This window comes from Hippoglossus hippoglossus, chromosome 13, assembly GCF_009819705.1.
Source record: "Hippoglossus hippoglossus isolate fHipHip1 chromosome 13, fHipHip1.pri, whole genome shotgun sequence".
NCBI classification, from domain to species: Eukaryota; Metazoa; Chordata; class Actinopteri; order Pleuronectiformes; family Pleuronectidae; genus Hippoglossus; species Hippoglossus hippoglossus.
The window spans coordinates 5,276,401-5,297,240 of record NC_047163.1 but is presented as its reverse complement, the minus strand read 5'-3'; the positions used below and the strand labels follow the sequence as shown (position 1 = coordinate 5,297,240).

The following is a 20,840-nucleotide window of genomic DNA, read 5'->3' as shown; positions in this document are numbered from 1 at the left end:
TTCCCAATAGTATCACTGTTGTAGTACAAAGTATATTTGTGGATGAAAACCATGAAATAAAATTTGGTGATTAATTACCAAATGCAAGTTTAAAAACTAAACCAGATGTCGTTAAACTGACATCTTTTAATACGACTCGTACTAAAACAGCGACTGGTTTGTATCAGACAAGCTACCACACACAGATCGTTCAGTCAGGGCTGAAACGATAAAAACAGGAAATCGTCCTTCGCTGTGAAGAAAGAAGAGGACGTAAATATTTAATCGTCTTTAAGCTCCGAAAATCCTTAATGGTTTTACATTGATCACTTTGTTATTTCAAAGAAACCACATGATTTTCTTCAAAAAGCCTCCCCAGCACCAGTCCCTGTTCTCGATGACCATGTGGTGCTCTGTTGTGAACGAGCATCAACAAGCTGAGTGTGACTCCAGTGTGACTCCAGTGTGACTCCAGTGCTCCCAGCAGCGCTGTCGCATTTTGAGCGGGAGGCAAATATTTCCCCCTCGTTAACTGATTTCTTTTAACAGTTGCAGGGACATCCGACGGCCCCTCCATCATCCCGACAGAGCAGAAGACTGAGGGCGATCTACGCCGACGTGAAGTAATTCACGCTGAACACCGTCGATAACCACGCGTACACCGTGCACCTGCCCGCTGCCCCCGTCCCCCAGCTGGTAATTCCAGTCTCCAGCCTTCGGGAAAAAAATTAAAAAGGCCACACGAGAAGTCAGACTGTCCGAAGGCAAAAGGAGTAGAAACCTAATGGAAATCACCTCAGCAGCAATCTCCCTCTGATGTGTTTGATTGGCCTCGAGCGAGCGCACAGTGCAAGTCCGTGCAGAGCAGGAGGAAGGTTTGAGTCCCGGTGTCACGTTACAGCTAAATCCAATTTATAGCAAATGGTTTGTTCTTGTATTAATCGACATTGCATGGTTCTGTAAAAGTGCTTTGTTCAGCAGATCGTGGATTGATTGATTGATGATTTCAACTATTGCTTAGATTTACAATATACACACACACACACACACACACACACACACTTCAATACTACTCCCTTCATCTCTGTCACATATTTTCTTTTGTGTTAATACTTTAAACAGTGACCTCACTCCTGTCGAGGGGAACAGGCAGAAGATGTTGCACCTTGTTAAGCTCTATGAGGCAGAATGTGACTTGTGAATATGGGCTGTACAAATACAAATAAACATTAATTGAATTGATTTGTGGTCAAGTTGTTTAGAACATTTTAACAGTTTGATGATAAATCCCACCATCATCAAAACAATAAAGTCAAAATAACACAAACAGACGGTAAAAGCAGATAATGACTGAATTTGTGCAACCCCGAGTCTCAAAATGACAGAAAGTGCAACACAACATCTGCTTCGATACGCCTCTATTTTTTCGAAGCAATGTGTTAAAACCGCAATTGGCTCTGCTTTTTGAAAACTTTCTTTTTTTGCTCAGTAGAAATTCAACATTATCTGTCGCGCACTGACCCTGAATTTGCTCCCGAAAGCTGCACTTAATCACGGACAAGCAATTTTTACACAGCCGTGAATTCGGTTTGTATACAGTATCTGACCGGATCATTTTCTGCCAGTGGAGACCTGCGCCGGGAAAAAAAACGACATTATACTTTTAGAGACATCTGCCCTTTGGCCAGTGTAAGTGAACTCAAGCCTCCACAAAACACAGTCCTTGTGAACCTGTGAAAATAACATCCAAGTCTATTTTTTCCCCCCGCTGCACAAAAGCCTCCTACAAGTATGCGTCCATTTGAAAAGTGACTGCCGGCAGCTTTTCACCGAGAGTCCATATGGTCCCTGTATTTATGGGGTGATGAGGCCGGCTCCTGGGGTTCAGAGTGGTCATTATCTGGGGGATGCTGCAGCTCCAGTAGTTAAGGTCGCCTGGTGCACCGGATGTCCTCGCACTCCTCCAGTACTGGAGGATACTAAATGTGTAATCATCTCTGAGCCCACAAAAGGCCGGGGTCTATCCAGACCGGCCATTACAGGAGCTTATTGTGGGGTCCGTCCTGGCTTTATATCCTGCTATTTTAGCAGCACAATCCAAAACAGTGCATCTTTCCTGTGGCTGTTTTCTCCCAGATAGCAGATACCGCCGACTCCGGTGAAGGTGGGAGTCTTATTGGGCTCAGGATTGATACAGAGAGCAAAACTATTGTGTCTGCTCCTCTTGCTGGTCGCACTGTTTCTACGGTTACCCATTCCTGGTGCTGATTACTTTTATTTCACAGCATTTGACAAATAACTGCATTTTGTTTGTCTGTTAGTTACCAGGATTACTCGATAAAATACTGGACGAATTATCATAAAACTTGGTGGAAAGGTGTGTTTTTTTTCCCCACCTTTATTTGCATTGCAAGATTAGCATTATTTGCCATTTTAACCATGTCACATACACAGTATCATCATAAACTCTGTGTGCCTGATATTTTCAATGAATTATTATCACTGTATATTCCAAGAAAAGGCAACAACAGTTTGCACAGGAGCTTAAACGATTAGTCTATAAATCAATCAGTCGACTAATAGATGTTCAGAAACTCTGATAATCAAATATTCACTGAAGTCATTATTCAAACAAAACCTCAACTGGGTTTCTTGGGAGTTTTGGCCTCGTTTCTTCGTCACCTCTTAAACTTAAAGGGGACATAGCATGCCCATTTTACCACAAGTTGATATGGTTCCTTGGGGTCTTAATGAAATGTCTGTAACATACTTTGGTCAAAATACCACAAGGATCATATAAAACAGCACCCTTTTTACCCTGTCTAAAACAGCCCTCCACAGAGTGACCTGTTTTGACTGCCTGTTCCTTTAAATGCTAATGAGCCAGCTCCCCCCTCCCCCCTCTCCCCCCATGATTTTAAACAATATAAATTACATATTTTATATGATATAAATTATCAAATATGCATCCCATACTTTGTATTCCCCTTCTGTTGTCCTGGAGTTTTAATTTTCCCAATCACATAATTAAATGTCCCCCTCTGCCCATCCACTACAAGCACACAAGCAGACAGACAGAGAGAGAAAGAGAGGGGTGGGGGGGGCTATGAAGACCATCATTTACCCCCGAACCCCGACATTCAACGGGTACAACAACAAGCGGAGAAAGCAGAATCGCGGGCTGACCTTATATATACAGTCTATGGGGCTGACCAGCGGAGAAATGCTCGTCCCGTGTGAACAGCCAGGCGGCTGCGCGCTTGAGAACGGCGCTGCGCTGCCTCGCAGCGGCGCTTCCGCGTCCAGTGTAAACCCGGCGTAACGAGTGGGGGGGCTCTGTGTGTTTGTGCCAGTGTTACAGTAGTGCTGAACACTGCGGAAGTCTTCCACACTGCTGGCTGTGTGGCGTTGACACAAATTCCAGCTCACGCATGGGAGAGCGAGCGGTCGCGCCCGAGCAGCTGCTGCAGCCTCCCAGTCCCAACGATCCAGACAACGATCTGCGCTGCCTTGCAGCCTCGCTGCCTCCGGTGTAAACCCGGCGTAACGAGTGTGGGGGGACGGTGGGGGGACGGGGGGGGATGAGGTGGGGGGTGGGCCAAGGCCATGTAGGGAGACTTCCAGTACCTTGTTACGACACAAAACCCAGGAAGCTCAATCGAGTCGCTCAAGCATGACGTTTCTGACTTAGAGGAACCATAACAAAACGCGCGAGTGTTTTTTTCCCAGAGTTTTTGGGTTGGTAGACATGAGCCAGATACCCACATTAACCTGTAGAAGCACTAACAAAGTGGAATTTGCATGCTATGTCCCCTTTAACAATTAATTGACTAATTAGAAAAATATAGACTGCAGATCAAACAATCTCTGAAATGTCATCTCAAACAGCTCAAAAGAAAAACACTGACATGTCCGTGATGTCACCCTCACTGCTGCCTACACCTCTGTCAGCTGCTCAGATAAAGAGTCACACGTTGAACGAGTGGATCGACTGAAAGGTGAAATCATTTTTTTTTAAATGACAGAAAAACGAATTGACTGCTTTGCATAGACATGGAGACATGTACAGTGAGATTCTTATCATCCAACAGCACCTGGGTTAACAAGTCCGACCCGTACGTTTCCTTTAATCCACGTATCGACCGACTTCACTTCGATTGTATAACTGCAAGAAAAGTAACAGCGAAACATCTGCGGTGCTTTGATTTAGATGCTCAGACAACAAGGTCAGTGAATTAAAGAGCTTAGCTGCGTCTCAATTCAGGGGCTGCATCCTTCGGAGGCTGCATTTGAAGGCAGACTGCGTCACAGTCCTTCAAATGCAGCCACCGAACGCGTCCTTCCATCCCTGAGAAACAAAGGGTGGATCCTTCCCAGCCCGACATATCCCAGGATGCATTGCGCTTCAGTGACAAAACATTTTTCAAAGAGGTAAAGGCTCCGACAAGCGACAAAGATGTCTAATGCTTGAGTGTCACGCTTCATCTCTACCGAACAGCTGACGGTTCACAGGTAAATAAATAAATAAAACTAAAAACAAAAGGCATTAAAAACTTTCTCGTCATGTTCAACTTCAGCTCTGTTGCTAGGCAACAGCAATAAGGGCAGGACGAGCTGGTGACGCCGATCACAGAAAGCATCCGTAGACCAGACCGTCTCATTTGGGTTCAGCCTTCACGGTGTACGAGGTGGTCACCGTGGGCCGGGTAGACCGCGTCCTTCGAAGGATGCAGCCGCTGAATTGAGACATTGCTCCACATCAATATTTTCCAGCCATTTAATCAAAGTATTTATTTAAACATATCTAAACATTTGCAGGTATTTACTTAACATATGCCAACTCTCACAGAGACAGTTAAATGAACTGACCACAGGGGACACTCGTATACACCCTCTATTCTTTATTTTAGTACACATGGTAAAAATCGATGCCGAGGCTGCTGCTGTACAGGCGAGTAAACTCCAGAGTTTTCCCTCAGTTCAGCTAAAATCATAAATACAATTCTAAAAATAATGCAGAAATCTCCCCTCTCCTCCTGCTTCCCCAGGCCTCCTGCAGGTTATTTTTAACTGTGCACATATGTCCGTTGTCTAAATGGCTCCCGAAGTTGGCGTTTGTTTTTTACCCATTTCTATATGTTTAAACTCCCTCGAAGCACAATGTGTGATGTTCGGACCGAGTGTTCCCTAAAGACGAGGAACGTTTCAATTCTCTCTGCCTGTGTGGACACAATTATAGATGAGCAATTCACAGTTCTGCTGCAGTGAGCTTTTTGGGAATTAAAAAAAAAAAAAAAAAAGACATTCACCATCCTCCTATAGATTTTGATATTATAAACAGACTCTGATTGATTCGTACTTTCAGCTCTTTTGAGCCTTTTAGACTCAATGAGCATCTCTAGTTTCCTGTAGGCTGTGAAATTACTTTTCTTACCTCTGAACATATATTTCATGTCACTAAATTTTTAGTACTTATATTATTTACCGTGCTTAAAATGTATTTTTCGTGCTGTCATCGCATCCTCTGCCACCCTGCATACATGGCGTAATATGATTGATTATTGTGTCTTCCCGTAGAATGTACATACAGATAGACGACATGACAGCTCCTGAAAGTGAAGCCAAATGTCTTGGTCGCCCCCTGGTGGCTGGCTGCAGTATTGGTCATAAACCCTGCCTCCTCCATGCAAGCACATGGGCAGGGATAACAAAATAAAATGCACATTTAAATTAATTATTTGATTCTATACAAACGGGCTGAACCATCATGACAGACTGATTGGTCGAGCATGTGAATCGTTCCCCCCCGATTGCTTCTACGCAGACTCTGGCGCCAAATGACGTCATTGCCACAAGACGGCAGTATTCATACATCTACAATATTTTTCCTTGAATTCTTGAGAGTGGGTGGGAGCGGAGACATTTATATACTGTCAATGTGTCTCACCTGTGCCATCTAGAGGCAATAAAATTAAGCGTATGGATTTATACGTGGTTTTAGGTATTTTGGGGGACTTTGGGTTAAGTTAGTTCTTACACATACAACATAAAACAGTTTCGATCTAAAGTAGAATTGAAGAATACAAAGTGTGAGATTCTGTATGATGAGGGTATTTCCATTCTCAGGGTGGTGACTGTACTTGCACACCTGAAGCTTCAGGCCTGCCAAAGTAAACGTGACTGAAATAATAACAACGCTCGAGGGTTTGAAGAAACTTTTCCCGAACATGACTTGAGCGAACACGCCCTCAGAAAGTCACATTCGTTGCAGCAGTCGGTGGAAACATTCCCCATAAAGAGTCTTTAAAGAGGAGGTCATCTATCTGTGCTAATTGTAATGCTCCACCGAACACAGGGAACTCATTGAGACTCGGATTTATCTTTCATTTCCTCTCAAATCCTGAGCCTTCTTTTCTCACATAAATCTGTAAAGGAAAATAGATTTTTCCTCTTCAACCCTAAAGTCACAGCGAAGCGAGTGAATCAGGGAGAAATCTGTGAAATGCGCTACGCCGTCCCACATGTAATGGTTTAACCTTTATTTTAAAACTGCATTAACCTCTTTTACGATACTCGCTTGTAGCAGGCGAAGGAAATGGCAGAAGTATCTTGCATTACACTACGGCAAATCTCTCTTGCTTTTTTTTTTTAGTTTGTGTGGTTTCCTGCTTCACACCTTCTCTTGCTCTCCCCTGTCTTGCTCTCAGCTTAGCGGCTTTAAGGCTTTTTTTTTTTTTTCTTTTCAGCAAAGCATGCTCTCTGGCTCCGAGCACTGGCATCTTCTGCATCGGTATGCAGCTCCCGTGCAGACTGCTGATCCCTCTTTATGAGGACATGAGTTTCAATGCTTTTATCCCCCACCTTCACTTGCAAATATGCCTGCGTTCAGTATCTACACTTCAGCTTTATAGACCCGTGGGAAGCTTTTAAAGAGGAAGTCAATAAAAACGGTATAAACATGCATGAGCTTAAGTTTTGTGCTTTTTGTGTCTTTATTCCAAAGTTCGGTTTGCGGGACAGCATCACGCTCAAGCAGGGTTGGAGAGCAAAATCATTTCTCAGTTGATACCTTGCAGCAGAGGCTGAATTTTAAATATTTTCTGCTCTTGCGTTGCAGCAATGAAACTGAATTTATTTACTATTAAGTAGAAGAAAAAACATTTTCCAATAAATTGTTGCATATATTTTTCTGAATACATAACTCTCGTGGTGGAAATTTTAACATTTAACATTAGCAGATGTGATTAGCATATAAATACCATCAGTGAGTGAATGTAATCCATTACAAACACAGAACTGCTAAGTGTATGTAAAGTATATCCTTTATTTATAGTGGACATTATTCATTGGGCAGACTCATCCAAAACTCTGCCACAGAACTTATTGATTTTCTATATTATTATCATACATTGGCTACAGGGTGTGATATGAATGTGTTTATGAAATATGGGCTTTAGCATATACTATTATATATGTGGCTTCCAAAAATAATTATATGCAAAACATTGCATATTGATGCAGCAGTGAACTTTTCTTAAAAACTGTCGAGAGCTGTTTTCGAACACGACGACGTGAAGATGCAGAAGTTGCCTTCAGACAGTCTATGCATTGGGAATTAGTCGACTGATAACTACGAGGAAGTTTGCTCAGCGAAATTGTCAAATTTAATTGCTGTAGGAAAATAAACAGGTTAGACAGGAGTGATTTCTTTTTTTTTTTTTTGCTCTAAGGCGCATAAACAGTCGCTTTACTAATATTGCAGCGAAAACAACACTGGGGAGTGGAGGAGAAAAACCAGAAGCACATGGGAAGATGTCCTGAAATACTCTGAAATACTGCCAGACATGGAGACATTTTTAATTAGCCTCATCTTTGTTACGTTTTACAGTGTGTTCCCCTTTAAGTTGGCATGTTTTCCCCACACAAGTTCCCGTGGGTTTCCTCACAAATGTAGAGATATACTGTAAAGGACTGGAGTGGAGACATTAAATCGCCTTAGGACACGATGTCTGTGTACGATGGCCTCTGTGATGGACAGGTTGGCTGCCTGCGTTCTGCAAAATGTATGCTTGGGATCCACAGCTACTCAAGACCCGGAGAGGGGGGTCAGCGAGCGGAGAATATAAATGGTTTTAATTCGAGCCCTGACAAATAGTTATTGGTCTTAGCAGGTTTATCTATTCATTTTCTACTCAGGGTGTTTAATTGCCTATCGTGCACAAGCAATATTAAAACACTAGGCCATTAAAACACAAAACATTAGCAATGGAATGAAAAACTGCGCCGGCCCGTGATTTCCTGCTTACAAGGTCAATGAAAATGCATGACTTATTCCAGCGAGCTATCAAATTTCCAAAGATAACAACAGAGTGTCCTTTATCTGGCGCTCAGATGTCCTGCCCGACTGCGGGGACTTTACGAGCACAGGCGCACACTGGTGCAAAATCCTGTTCCCCGTGTGAGACTGATGGAATTTCTGTGTTGACACATAAAAACAGGAAACATTTAAAACCTCAAAGTCCAGGACACAGTCGTTCCCAATGCAATTACATCTGCTGTGTTGTTACCATTTGGAATACAGACGCTGTTTGCTCACTTTATTGTTCCAGATTTTTTTATTCTAAATGGGTCATATTTCCACTGTTATCCATCAATCTACTCTCAATAACCCAAAAGAACAAGGTGTTCAAATGTGTTATTTCAAATGGATGTAGTATTGAGACCCTTAATTCAGTTCCTCCTTCAGCAGCTTCATGTGCAAGTCTCTGAAAGCTCTGCACAGCTGGATTAAACCATTCTTCCTCCTTCATCAGATTGGGAGGCGAAGCTGCAGTGAACGTCGTCGTCAGGTCTCTACTCGGATGTTCGGTGCTTTAATGCTGAGCTGGAAATTAAAGCTGAATTAAGGGTCCGCAGAATAAATTAAAATTTTTAATTTTAATAAATTTGTGAAAATGTGGCTTTGTGGTCAAGTGATGGGCAAAATACTAATTTCAGTCACTTACAATTAAATCGACTACAAAATAAAGTGTGCTGGAAGTGAAGAGGCCCGAGCGCTGTACGTGTGGGGTCTACACACCGATACACAGTCCCACTAGATGTAGGAAAGCAAAGCTATAGAGAGAGGGTCATCCAGAACCAGGTCGGTGGTTCGATCCCCGGTTCCTCCTCCAAAGATACTGAACCCCACGTGTGCATCTTTTCCACTGTGCCGACAGTGTACAGATGCAAATGCAACTTGTACTGCAAAGCGCATATTATAAATACAGTTCATTTACAATTAGACATATCGGTTCATGAGATAAACTGACACAACAACTACTAACCAATATCACCACAACAATCACTTCACCTCTAAAACAGAATCATTTAGCTCTCCGATATGCAGGGACCTCTGAATACTGTTAAGAAACGTCTTATTTGAAAGGATAATGGATTATTGTGAGAGCAGCCCAGCAGCGATGAAAAGGAGTCAAACAAACAAACAAACAAACAAACAAACAAACAAACAAAGGTTGACAACAGCTCATCTGGAACCTCTGCTCCTGAATACCGAGGCTTTACACAGATGAAAGAGGAGGAAGAGGAGGAAGGTTGTGAGAACTTGACACGCCTGCCAATCGCCACATCTGAATGAAAAAACGCAAACAGCCCCGAACAAAGGCTCCACAGTTTGTTGTCAATATTGCAGCTTTTGTTTGTGCCTTGGCAGAAGATCCTGACATAACTCAAAAACAAGCGCGGCCGCTCCAGGTCGGGCTGCCAGGTGTTTGGTTGCAGTGCGATACCCTCAGATAGTCAATCACTCTTTCTGGAAGCCTCCCAAACATGCACAGCAGACACGGAAAAGAGCATCTATTATGGCAACCGCACAAAGACGCTCCCGGTACGTCACAGTTAATACGGTGCACTCAGCATCTCTCTCTCTCTCTCTCTCGGCTGCATTAATACACTGAGGTATTTTCTCAGCAGAACGAGAAACTACTTTTGTGATGACGTGCGATATTAATCGAAGAAGCGTTTAAACAGACAACAACAAAACAGAGGTGACTTCTGGATGATACGACATCTTCCTCCGAAAAAAAAACATCACCTGCCAGGTCGTGCTCTGGTGTATCGTGTCATATCTGAACAGAAAAATATTAACTTTGTTCATGTAGACTCCAGCGAGAGGAGAAGCAGGAGATCATCACACGGGCTAAATGAGATTCAGAGGCTCATCCAGCATCGGGCACAAAGCCCACTTCAGCAGAGATGAGGGCCAAGAGAGATTGGTAAAGGTCAACACTGCAAACGGGCATAAAATGAAGTATAGGCTTCATTTCGGGCGCAATACTGAAATGTAGGGAATGCAGAAAACTCACAGAAGAGACAGTTTCTCACACACACACACACACACACACACACACACACACACACACACACACACACACACACACACACACACACACACACACACACACACACACACACACACACACACACAACGCAGCTGAATCTCATTCATCTGAACCTCGATGAGAAATGCTCTTTATTCCATCCTCTGCAGATTCCACTAAAAACGTTTGAGTAAATTTTTTTCCCTGTGTGTGCATCTACATATGTTGAGGACCTTTAACTCTTCGGTGGTGATTTACATATCACATTTGTATCACAAAAACTGTGAAAACACTGCAGTATTTAGACAGTAACACATCAGAAGAAGCTCCTGAATCCATTGAATATTGTACAAAAAGACTAAATTCAGGCTGTAGTGTTCAAAAGCATAATTCTCAAGCTTTGGAAAACTCTTCTTTTCATTTGTATTGTTAGTTTGCAGAATGCGGCGTGTTGCATTGTGAGCACGATGAGGAATGACTGCAATAATTCACTAATATGTTTGCAAGGTTAACAGAAAGTAAATCTTTGTCATTTATAAACCTGAACGACAAGAGGTTTGAGGATCAGTCTGCTACGGCAAACAAATGAAATGTTAAGGAGCTGCTGCTAATTTCACCCAGGCAGGTAAACATTAATACATAATGTTCAGCAGAGGCCAATATATCATTTTTGTCATTGTTAAATAATGTATATCTATCATTATAAGTATAAGTAATGGATATTATTTGAGAAAACAAACAGATAGACCTGATTCATTCTATTCCATTAGGTCTATTTTCCCAGCCACTGTTTAGCAAAGGATGCAACAGGAAGTGAGACTGCAGTGTTCTGAGATATATGTTCCCTGCATTACAAATCTCCAGTTATTTTACTCCGACAATCAGCCTCCGTTCCCCGAGGGTTTGGATCAATATGGTTGCAAACGATAATATAAAATCCTACCCCGACAATGAAGTCAGCCTCCTGCAGGTGTGCGCCTCCACACGTACAGCAGCTCTCCTCGGGTTGTAAATGGAGGCGCCGCTGCTGCTTGATGACATGACAAATGAAATACTTATGGCTCTCTGGGTGTCGGCGTCGTTGGCGAGCCACTAATGTTTGGAAATATTGAAATCGACTGTGTGGGATCATAGGAGCACATGTAAATTCTGCTCTGTGATTTCCACTTTAAGACGTGAGAACAGCAGGTGGCTCTTCAGGAGGCCGGAGATCGGGGGTAAGCGCTGCTTTAACCACTCTCCAGCGTGACCAATTGTGGCATTAAGACTTATCAGGAGTATCTGGAGACGGTGCTTCCTGGCAAGTCGAAAAAATCTCTCCCGCTCAAACATAGGGCAAAATAATCTTTAATGGTGTAATTGGCCTTACAGTCTATCAGCTTCATTGCTGAGCTTATGCCCACTCCGAGAGGGCATAGTGTGTAAAAGTGCTTTGACAAAGAGCATCGCAAAGGGAGACTGACAGCACGTGGCGCAGTCGGGGCAGCGAGCAGCTAATCTTTAAGCCCATTCCCCACTTGTCTGAGCACATTTGCCTCTGGCTTGAGGCTTATCCCTACAGATGTATATCTGTCAACAAAAACGCAAGCAGGGCAGCAGAGGCTCTTTTGGAAAGCGTTTGTCCCCTTTACTGGATTATTCATTTGCGATAGTACACAGCAGCACGACTCCAGAGCCAGCACTTGGCAGCTGGGAGACGTTCTGCAGGGATAAGCTCACCCTCAGCAGAGGGGAATGGGTATCCTTGAGTGTAAACCACCTTCCTGCCATACCTTGCCTTCGGCTCAGCCAGCTTATTCCTCATGCCAGATTATTCCAACCCACAGGAGATGCGCCCATGCATACATCTCCCAGGCTCCCTGTGTCTCACAATATGTGACAGTTTGGGGGTTCACTTTCACCGGAGCCCAGTATCTGCTATTCCTTCTCAGACATTTTCAAAACAACCAGATCCGAGGTGAAACAGAAACTCCATTTTTTACATATTGAAAATACAAAGCGGTTCACCCACTGCCGCCCTATAGAACCCTCGAAATGACAAATTCACTCTGGATTTTGGACAGTGACTCACATCGATGTCCACTCTCTGGGTTTTGTGAAAGCTGCAGCAGGAATCGGGGTTTTTAATGGTAGAACTGTGACTCCATGGTGGATTCTATACTCGGCCACATGAGTTCTGCCCCAGACGACTGTAGGCTGCACATTAAAGCTCAAAGGACTCACGCAGATCCTCGATTTTAATCCTGATCCTCTAAACTTTTGCTGTGTTTCATTTTATCTTTATATATAATGAATCTTTCTGTTGTAAGCTGATTGAATATTGGTCTGTATGCATATGGTCCCGACTATGTGCACACAGACAAGATTCAAATTCAAATACATTCAGTTTATCCTGCTTATTTGTTGAAATTTCCATCCTGATGAATGCAAATGAAAACACTGACATAATTCAAAGCACTTTATATGATGTTATGCACGTGTTAATATGCATGTGTACATTGTGCATAACATTACTTTTGGATGTGAATTCCAGTTCATGTGTTCAAATATGCAAAAAAGATGAAAATAGAAACACTGGAATATTGTACCAATGTCATTATTGACACGTAAAAAAATTCTATTCACCTAAATGACGTTGCAGACAGATCAATATTGTTATGTATGGATGTTTGTGATGCAACTTTTCAATTAGGTTTGGTTGAATCCTGTACTACAGTTCACGATTTGTCCACAAAATCAGATCAACGATCACAGCACGAGTCCAGTCTTAGGCTAATATTTAAATGAAATATCAAACGTTGTACTTTTGCATTATTAATGGCAAACCTCAATTCCCTCCCTTATCAAGAAAGACATTTGTCATTTACATTATGAGGGAATTATTCATCCTCAACCGTGTGTGGTTACCTGATGAAAAAAAAAGAAGAAGAAGCCACTTTCATTTATTCTCCGCTCTGTCCTCATTACTGCATCACTTGCCCTCACATGTTATGGTCAAACACACACCGCTGCTTATGTCACCTGCAGGTTGTTCTGGCCAAGATGTCTGACAAGATCAGAAATGATGAAAGGCTCCTTGGTCAAACAAAAGAAAAGTTCCCTCGGCGGTATGGGGGCTTTTTGGGGTTTCTGCGAGAAGGAAGGTGATGAAACACTTGAGTGGAAGGAATGTGAGGCCAACAAAGAAAAACGTGCAGATCATAAAACTTACATGTCTCACACAACCAGCCCAGAGGTCTGCAGAGCGATGGAGTAGAGCCGCACCACGTGGCTAATTAGCATTACTAGCCTGCCTGCCACCTTAGCTGCTAACTGGCTCTGACAAGTGTGTCAGGTGTCTGCGTTTAGTGAAATATGTTGTGTTGACTCTGGTCTGGTGATGCACCAACACTTCAAAGAGTGACACAAGTTCCCACTGGTGCACATGTGGGACAACGGGGACCTCACATTCAGAGCAGGAGCGCACACACACACACACACACACACACACACACACACACACACACACACACACACACACACACACACACACACACACACACACACACACACACACAATACCATAGATGTACAGCAAACTACACATAAGAATTAATCCACTGGGTCACTACAGCACATTAAACATTTAAGCAGTGTAGCGCTCCATGGACTGCGGCTGCAGATAAGAGTGCAACAATGCATTTAAGCAAAATACTATAATGTAGTTGTTCTAAGAAGGATGAGCCGGCGTGAAATGACTCTCAGCATTACGGAGCACGAGGAAAGCTGCTCAGGCTGAAGTCTTGCCTGCAACTTTAACTGCAGCGTGTGATGTGGCGCTCGGCAATTTAACTGTCGATTAGGCCGCGATCACACAGAAGATGCATTTACCTTCTTTCCTGCAGAGGAGGTTGTGTTGTCAGTCTCGTTTGTGGGTTTGTTTGTCTCTTAGCTAGCTTGGCACAACGTCTGGAAAACTGTCGAAAATCTGATGAATGGTTAAGCAACGGATTAGTCTGCAATTTTTTAAGAGGACCTGTTAACGTTGCAAGATAGAAAACAGGATGTTTGCCAAAAATTACTACTCTTACTTGAATTTCTTTTTTTTTTGTATGTCTGCATCTGATAATTTGCCCACCTTTGTGTATGAAGCAGGAGACCTTGATCTCAGTGCAGATTGGAAAAAGAAACTTACATTTTAAAAACAAATTGGGAGGCTGGTGCAGACCTTTTGGAGGCGTGCACTCTGGATGACTCCTAGTTTTTATTTGTTTCATTCATTGTTTACCTGCTCACATCCTCTAGTACTCTATAGTTTCTTAGATGCAGACTTTTGGGGCCACTGTCCTGGGAACGGCTAGATCATGTGTTTGAAGTTAAGCCACACGGCATAAATATTTAAAGTTGCCCTTGAAGTGGCCACTATCTTAGCAGAGCTCTTGGACAGGATGATACAACTCTCTCTGCGGCCTGTTCTCTCTGGCAGGATGTCATGGACCAGAAATCTGTTCCAACAAGGGGCAAGCTCGCTGCTGTCCACTTTTATGCTCACCACTATTATGTCAGCTGATGATGCTGGGAATACAATCCTACGCTTTACCTTGGCAGGTATGATCTTTTCAACCCACCAGTGTTGTATCCGTAAGGAAAGAGGAGTCACATTAACAGCCCTTCTAGAATAAATCCAATATTTTGCATGGTGGAAGGAACAGATGTGAACAGACGGCGTTTTTTGCAAATTCAACCTCATCCAACTTAATGGACAAATATAAAATAATCCTAGTGATGTTTTCACGAGTGTGTTTTATGTAAATTGTACGAATTGTGGTTTTCTTTACACTAGAATGGGCCCTTTATATTTAAATACTTTATATTTTGTACTTTTGTATATTTACATCAGGAGCAGGTCCTCTCTACAGAGGCCGCCATATTTTTTACAGTAGCCCAGACTGGACAAACTAAACACCTTTTGAGTTTTTTAACTGAAGGTTTCCACAGGTTCTCCTCTGTGTTTGGAAGGGGAGGGTGAGGTGAGGGGTGTTCAGCTGCAACATGCAACTTCACCACTAGATGTCACTAAATTCTACACACAGAACCTTTCACGGAGACTTGCCACATCTAACTTAATCAAACTTTACTGAACGTTTATAATTGACACCATGCGTTGCTGCAGTTCGCGTTTCACAGCTGTACAACCAGTACAACACATCATCGATAAACCTGAGCTAACCTGTCTATGTCACTTTGCTCAGCTTGAGGCTTTGAGTAAGAACATATCAGGATGTGCACATTTCAATATGTTTGCTAATAAGCCGGTTCAGGTTAAATACTAGCTTTCCATGTTTATTTTTGTAATTCATTCAGGGCTAATAAGGCTATAACAGGTAGAGTGCTCTCAATGCACTCGGGCCAATTTAGTTCATCTACAGATGACGTGCAGATTTATTTTTGTAGCCCAGTGACTAATAGATTAGTTGATCAGTAGGTTTGATTTGAGCTGACCGAGATTTTCTTTTTTTGACTGCGGCCATGATTTATAGATGGAGCCTTTCAAACTGTCCCCCGGCGCACAAACAGAAATATTAACAGGAACGATAAATTGTCAAATGTGAGCATAAACCAAATCCAGCCTGCTCAAAAACTCAACGTTGAACTTTTTGGTATTTCTGATTTGCATCTCAAATCTTAATATTAACATTTGTATAAGCTATTCAATATTCTGAATATTTAAACTTCACCCTAGATAGAAACATCCAGAAAGGCCAAAAACGTACATGTGGCAGTCATGAAAACAATCGGCCTGTTGCCAACCAACAAACCTTTAGAGCTGGACTGCAGGACTGTTCCATAAAAATGAACGTCTGTTGTATTTAAGCTGTTGCCAAACAAGTTCACACAGAGCTGATTAATCCTGTCAGTGGCAGGTAAATCTCTCTGTGTTTCGCACTATAACAGTCTTTTAAATCTGTTGTCTGTGGTGACATTTACGCACTGCACAGCGGTAGCGATGCTTTTTTTTTTTACGTCAACCAGCAACGATTGGTTTGCCAGAGGCGAAGAGGGAAGCCGACATAGCAATGGAGAGTACGACAAGAGCCTGTGGAAGCATCCAAGAAAAAGTTTTCTGATGCCGAAGTTAAAAAAGAAACTGTTCAGAGGAAGGATTACAGGCTAAAAAAAGAAAGATCGATGGTGATGACGTGACGTGAGGAGGATGTGGCTGGATGTGTCATCAGGTCACAGCTGGATGTGCACCACTTGATGGCATCTCAGGATGGGCAGATCAGTGAGATGTGTCGGGGGGGGGGGGGGGGGGGGGGGGGGGGGGGGACCTCCCAAAGTGAGAGACGGATGAAAACAACACACATCAAGGCGAAAAGATGATAACATTTTCCCTTTGAAACTTTAAAAAGGTTTAAGGTTGGAAAGTTGTTTCTGATACACTTTCTTATTTGTTGAAATCATCCCGATAGTCATCAATAGCTAATGTCGTCTGTAGATAAAGTCCTCGTCTGTCACTAAGCGACCTGTCTGTTCTCTCACTGCACACAACCGAGGTCTTTAGCCGAAAAGACGTACACAGCTGAAGCAGAGACGATAGACAGGAGTTAGCGACCAGGTCACGGAGAAGTCGGCTTGCAGCAGACTGTGCTCCTTCATGTATTTTGTAGGGGTGTGGCTTCACAAGAGGGGGTGGGATCAAAGTGTAGCCTGCTCCTGCTAGCTTTTCAAAGATTACCAACCCGAGCTTCAAAAGAGACACGTACAGGTCAGTGATATTTGAAACCAATACGTTCAACTCGGTGGATCAACATCTTGGATGAAAATGATTGAATTATGAGTTTTGGATTGTAATGAAAATCACAGGCGCAGCCATACAGAGACTGTGACTTCAGTTTTCCTGCTGATTCAATCTGTGAGACCTAAAGCACAAATACCTTGATTAGAATAAACACTGATGGGTCACCGCTCACTTCCAACTGAATCAGCAGAGTCCAAACACCTTCCTGCTCATGTGTTGTGGGACAAGATCTTATTGAGTTGGGGTGAGTGGGGATTATTTATTTATTTATCTATCTATATATTTTACAAGCTCCCCCCTCTCCTCCTCCCCCGTTGAAAGCGTTATGTATCTGCGTACTGGTCGCCTACAGGGCGGTGGCTGCGCAAGCATGTCCAGGAGCGGGACGGTCTGTGGGGAGTCAAAGGGGGGGTGGAGGGGGGGGAGCAGTGTCATGAGGAGACACCGATGGATAATGCTCCATGGCTGCAAGGGAGGCATCACTCACAGCACCTTGTCCCGGCAGCACAACTTCCAATGCGCCGACTTGATGGCACGCAGGGGTCAGTGGATGCGACCCTGTTTGGAGAGCGCGTCCCTGTGCGCCACAGACCAGAGCGCGAGAGGAACGCAGCCACCACCTCCGCGACTTTGTCATCTCTGCAGAATCACTGGTTTTCATAAAGTCGTGCGTGAGACCGGGGGCTGCACACAGACAGACGCGACCGTGCGCGTTACAGAAACGATCCATTCAATGACACAGCTATCTGGCAACATGACAATACGCACGGCTGCTGGAAAACCCTCCGGTGTGGACCCCCCCACACCGCAAATACACACACGACTCATCCGCAGCCTCACGCCTCATCTGTCACTTCACACAAAAAGGGAGGGCACCGTGCAAGTTGTTCTCCGGACACGCACGCAAAACTTGTGCAGCAGCCGCATTCTGCTCCACGCACAATTTCAACTTCCCAGGCATTCCGGCACAGCGCGTGCATGGGCTCCGGCTGCAGACAGCGGAGCACAGCCGCTGCGCAAACACGCATCACACGCAACAACACACACACACACACACACACACACAAAAACACACCATCAACTCTTATCTGCGTTGCGCACTTGAACTCACAGCATCGCCACATTCTCATCCTTTTTTTTTTTTGTTCACTTTAACGCAGCCACCACCTTCTCTCTCTCCCCCCCACCCCGCACACCACGCCCGTCTCCCGGCCAGCACCATCCAGCGCCCTCACCTTTAAAGACGCTTGCGCAGAGGCTGTAAAGGATGAAGATCAACTGCTGCTTGACAATCATATTCTTCTCTTGTTCTCCTTCACAGTCGTGTGCGTCGACACTCCACTCGGGGTAGCCTCTGTTCTTCCTCTCGTCGGGACGGACTTATCCAGGTAAACGGCGCAGTTCTTTAAGACAGACCGGAGTTACATTCATGAACTCTGCCTTCTTCCCCCTTCAGAGTCCCTGTGTGTGTTACGGTCGCAGATCCGGGCTGGCGAGGGGAGCAGGGAGGACTGTGGTGGCGGTGAAGACAGGACGGCAGAGATGCTCGTCGGCAAAGTGCAGCTCCTGCCTCCCTTTATTGCCTTTCTCTTTGACTCGCTGCAGAGAGCAAGAGTCCCGCCCACGCCTTTTGACTAATGAAGACGCTTCACCAATGGAGAACACCTAGAAAGAGTTGTGATCTGTGCTAAACTGTCCAAACATCACACCCCGGGACATCAGGGTGATCACATCCTGCAGGAATATAGTGACAGTTCGTGCACATGCTTAATAAACATGGAGACACTTCACTGATGAAGAAAGAGTTGTGATCTCTGCTAAACTGTCCAAACAATCACACCCTGAGAAATAAAGGTGACCACATTCTGCAGGAATGTTACAGTCCATGCACATGCTTAAGAAATATGGAAATATGGAGACGTTTCACCAATGAAGGACACTTAGAAATATGATCTCATGCTAAACTGTCCAGACACTCACACCCTGAGACATAAGGGTGATCACATTCTGCAGGATTATAATTACAGTTCATGTATGGTTATAAAAATATCATAATATATTATCTGCAGGGTCAGAAGGGGCTGTAATTGGGCCCCACACCCCCCATTCGATAGGGCTCTAAAGGGAGCTCTCAATGAAGCTGTCTGCTCCGTGTTTATTGTCGCTGTGAGTCAACTGTTTGTGCAAGAATCACAATGCCAGTGATTTAATGTATTAAAATATGCCCACAGCCAGCAGAGTCAATTTAACACTTTTAAACAGTTCTGAACAGCCGCCCCTGAGCCATAACAGCTCCGTGAACAGACAAACACAAGCCTGCAGTCAACACGAGACAACTCCAAATAAGCGCCACTGCAAAAACACTTATTATCACATGGGAAAAACATTTACGATGCATACCGAGTGTCTCACTTGAGCTGCTTTCAGGCCTGCACTGAACTCTGGAGATCCTCCGGATATTTACTGGAGGCGCTGTATGTGTGTGAATGTCCCAGTGAGAGCATCCTGACTTTCTGTGGACTTTCTGCGGGCAGCCCCCCCCCCCCAAGTAAGAAGTCCACAGAATGTCCGAAGGAGCCATCGTGAGTACGTGATCTCCGCAGTTGAATTCATAAGTTAGAGATTTCTGTGTCGTTGTAAACATGTCTAAGTGGAGAATCTCCCGCTGCGTTGTTCATGTGTTAGAGGAAACCTCCGGAGAATGTACGAACCCAATTCTGCGGACATCCTCCAGAGTTCATTTCTAAAAAACGGCTTTGCACTCATTGGAAATGCAATGAAAACGGCAGCAGGCTGTGCAGTAACAAAAAGAAAAGACCTGGCCGCGTTGTGTGGAAAAAGGCGGTTGTGACCTGGCGTCGGGGTATCAGTGCACGGGCGCAGGGGAGGTTAATGGGCTCCCAGACATCCCTCTTCCTTCAAAGGGTCCCTGTGAGTGGTGCAGGGAAGCGAGTGTGACCATCCCTAAAGACAGAGGTAGGGGGAGAGCAGCAGCTCCAGCCAGGGATCGTTTTCTGAGCCCATCGGGAGGATTTTACACATGGTTTAACATGCTGCTGGGTGAATTTGGTTCAATTTTGCACAGTGGCCTTCCACGCCACTCCCACTTCAAATCAAATTGCTGACCTGGCCGCACCACCTGAGGAAAAAGCTGCCGAGCCAAAAAAAAAAAATGTATCCCAGCCTCTTTAAAGGGGGTCGGCTTTTCAGAGGGGATAAATGTAAATGGAACGTGAACCTGCACCATTCATTATCTAAACAAGCAATCAGTTGGATCACTAATTTTCATTGCCGAACAAGAAATGAATGCATTGTTGTTGTGTTTTTTTTTAGCAAGTTCTAATCCATTACAGCTCTTTAAACACAACAGTTCAAATCGGTGCCTTTTACAAAAGATGTGCACATCCTCCGTTTTGGATGCTGATGCTGCGTTTTAGCTTTGTAACATGGAACCGTGCACATCTCTAATCCCCGCGGACCCATTGTTGCCTTTCTGAACTGTAAACCTTGAAGGACTAATCGCTCTTGTGTGACATACATTCTCTATACGGCTCACTTATAATTCAGGGCAGAACTATGCAAACCTAATTACCATGAGGATGGTGGTAAAGAATCAATCCCATGTGTCCTGAAGGTCAATTCCGAGTCATTTCATTAGATCTTTGAGAGCTGAATTCTTCTCATGTGCCTTTTAAACACTG

The 20,840-nt window shown here is 44.0% G+C and overlaps 1 protein-coding gene across 5 annotated transcripts in view; it reads right to left on the bottom strand.

The window, feature by feature from the left end:
- The window catches only part of cadm2b (cell adhesion molecule 2b), a 143,217-nt gene extending 124,477 nt beyond the window's left edge, over positions 1-18,740 (bottom strand). For 2 of the 5 annotated variants that reach the window (XM_034604589.1, XM_034604590.1), the window contains exon 1: positions 18,375-18,736. In XM_034604589.1, the coding sequence (XP_034460480.1) occupies positions 18,375-18,435 (61 nt within the window). In that variant the 5' untranslated portion in view covers positions 18,436-18,736. Of the gene's footprint in view, positions 1-18,374 lie in introns of all 5 variants that reach the window. The other 3 variants (XM_034604594.1, XM_034604593.1, XM_034604592.1) reach the window with 3 other exon arrangements.
- Positions 18,741-20,840: the final 2,100 nt, after the last annotated feature.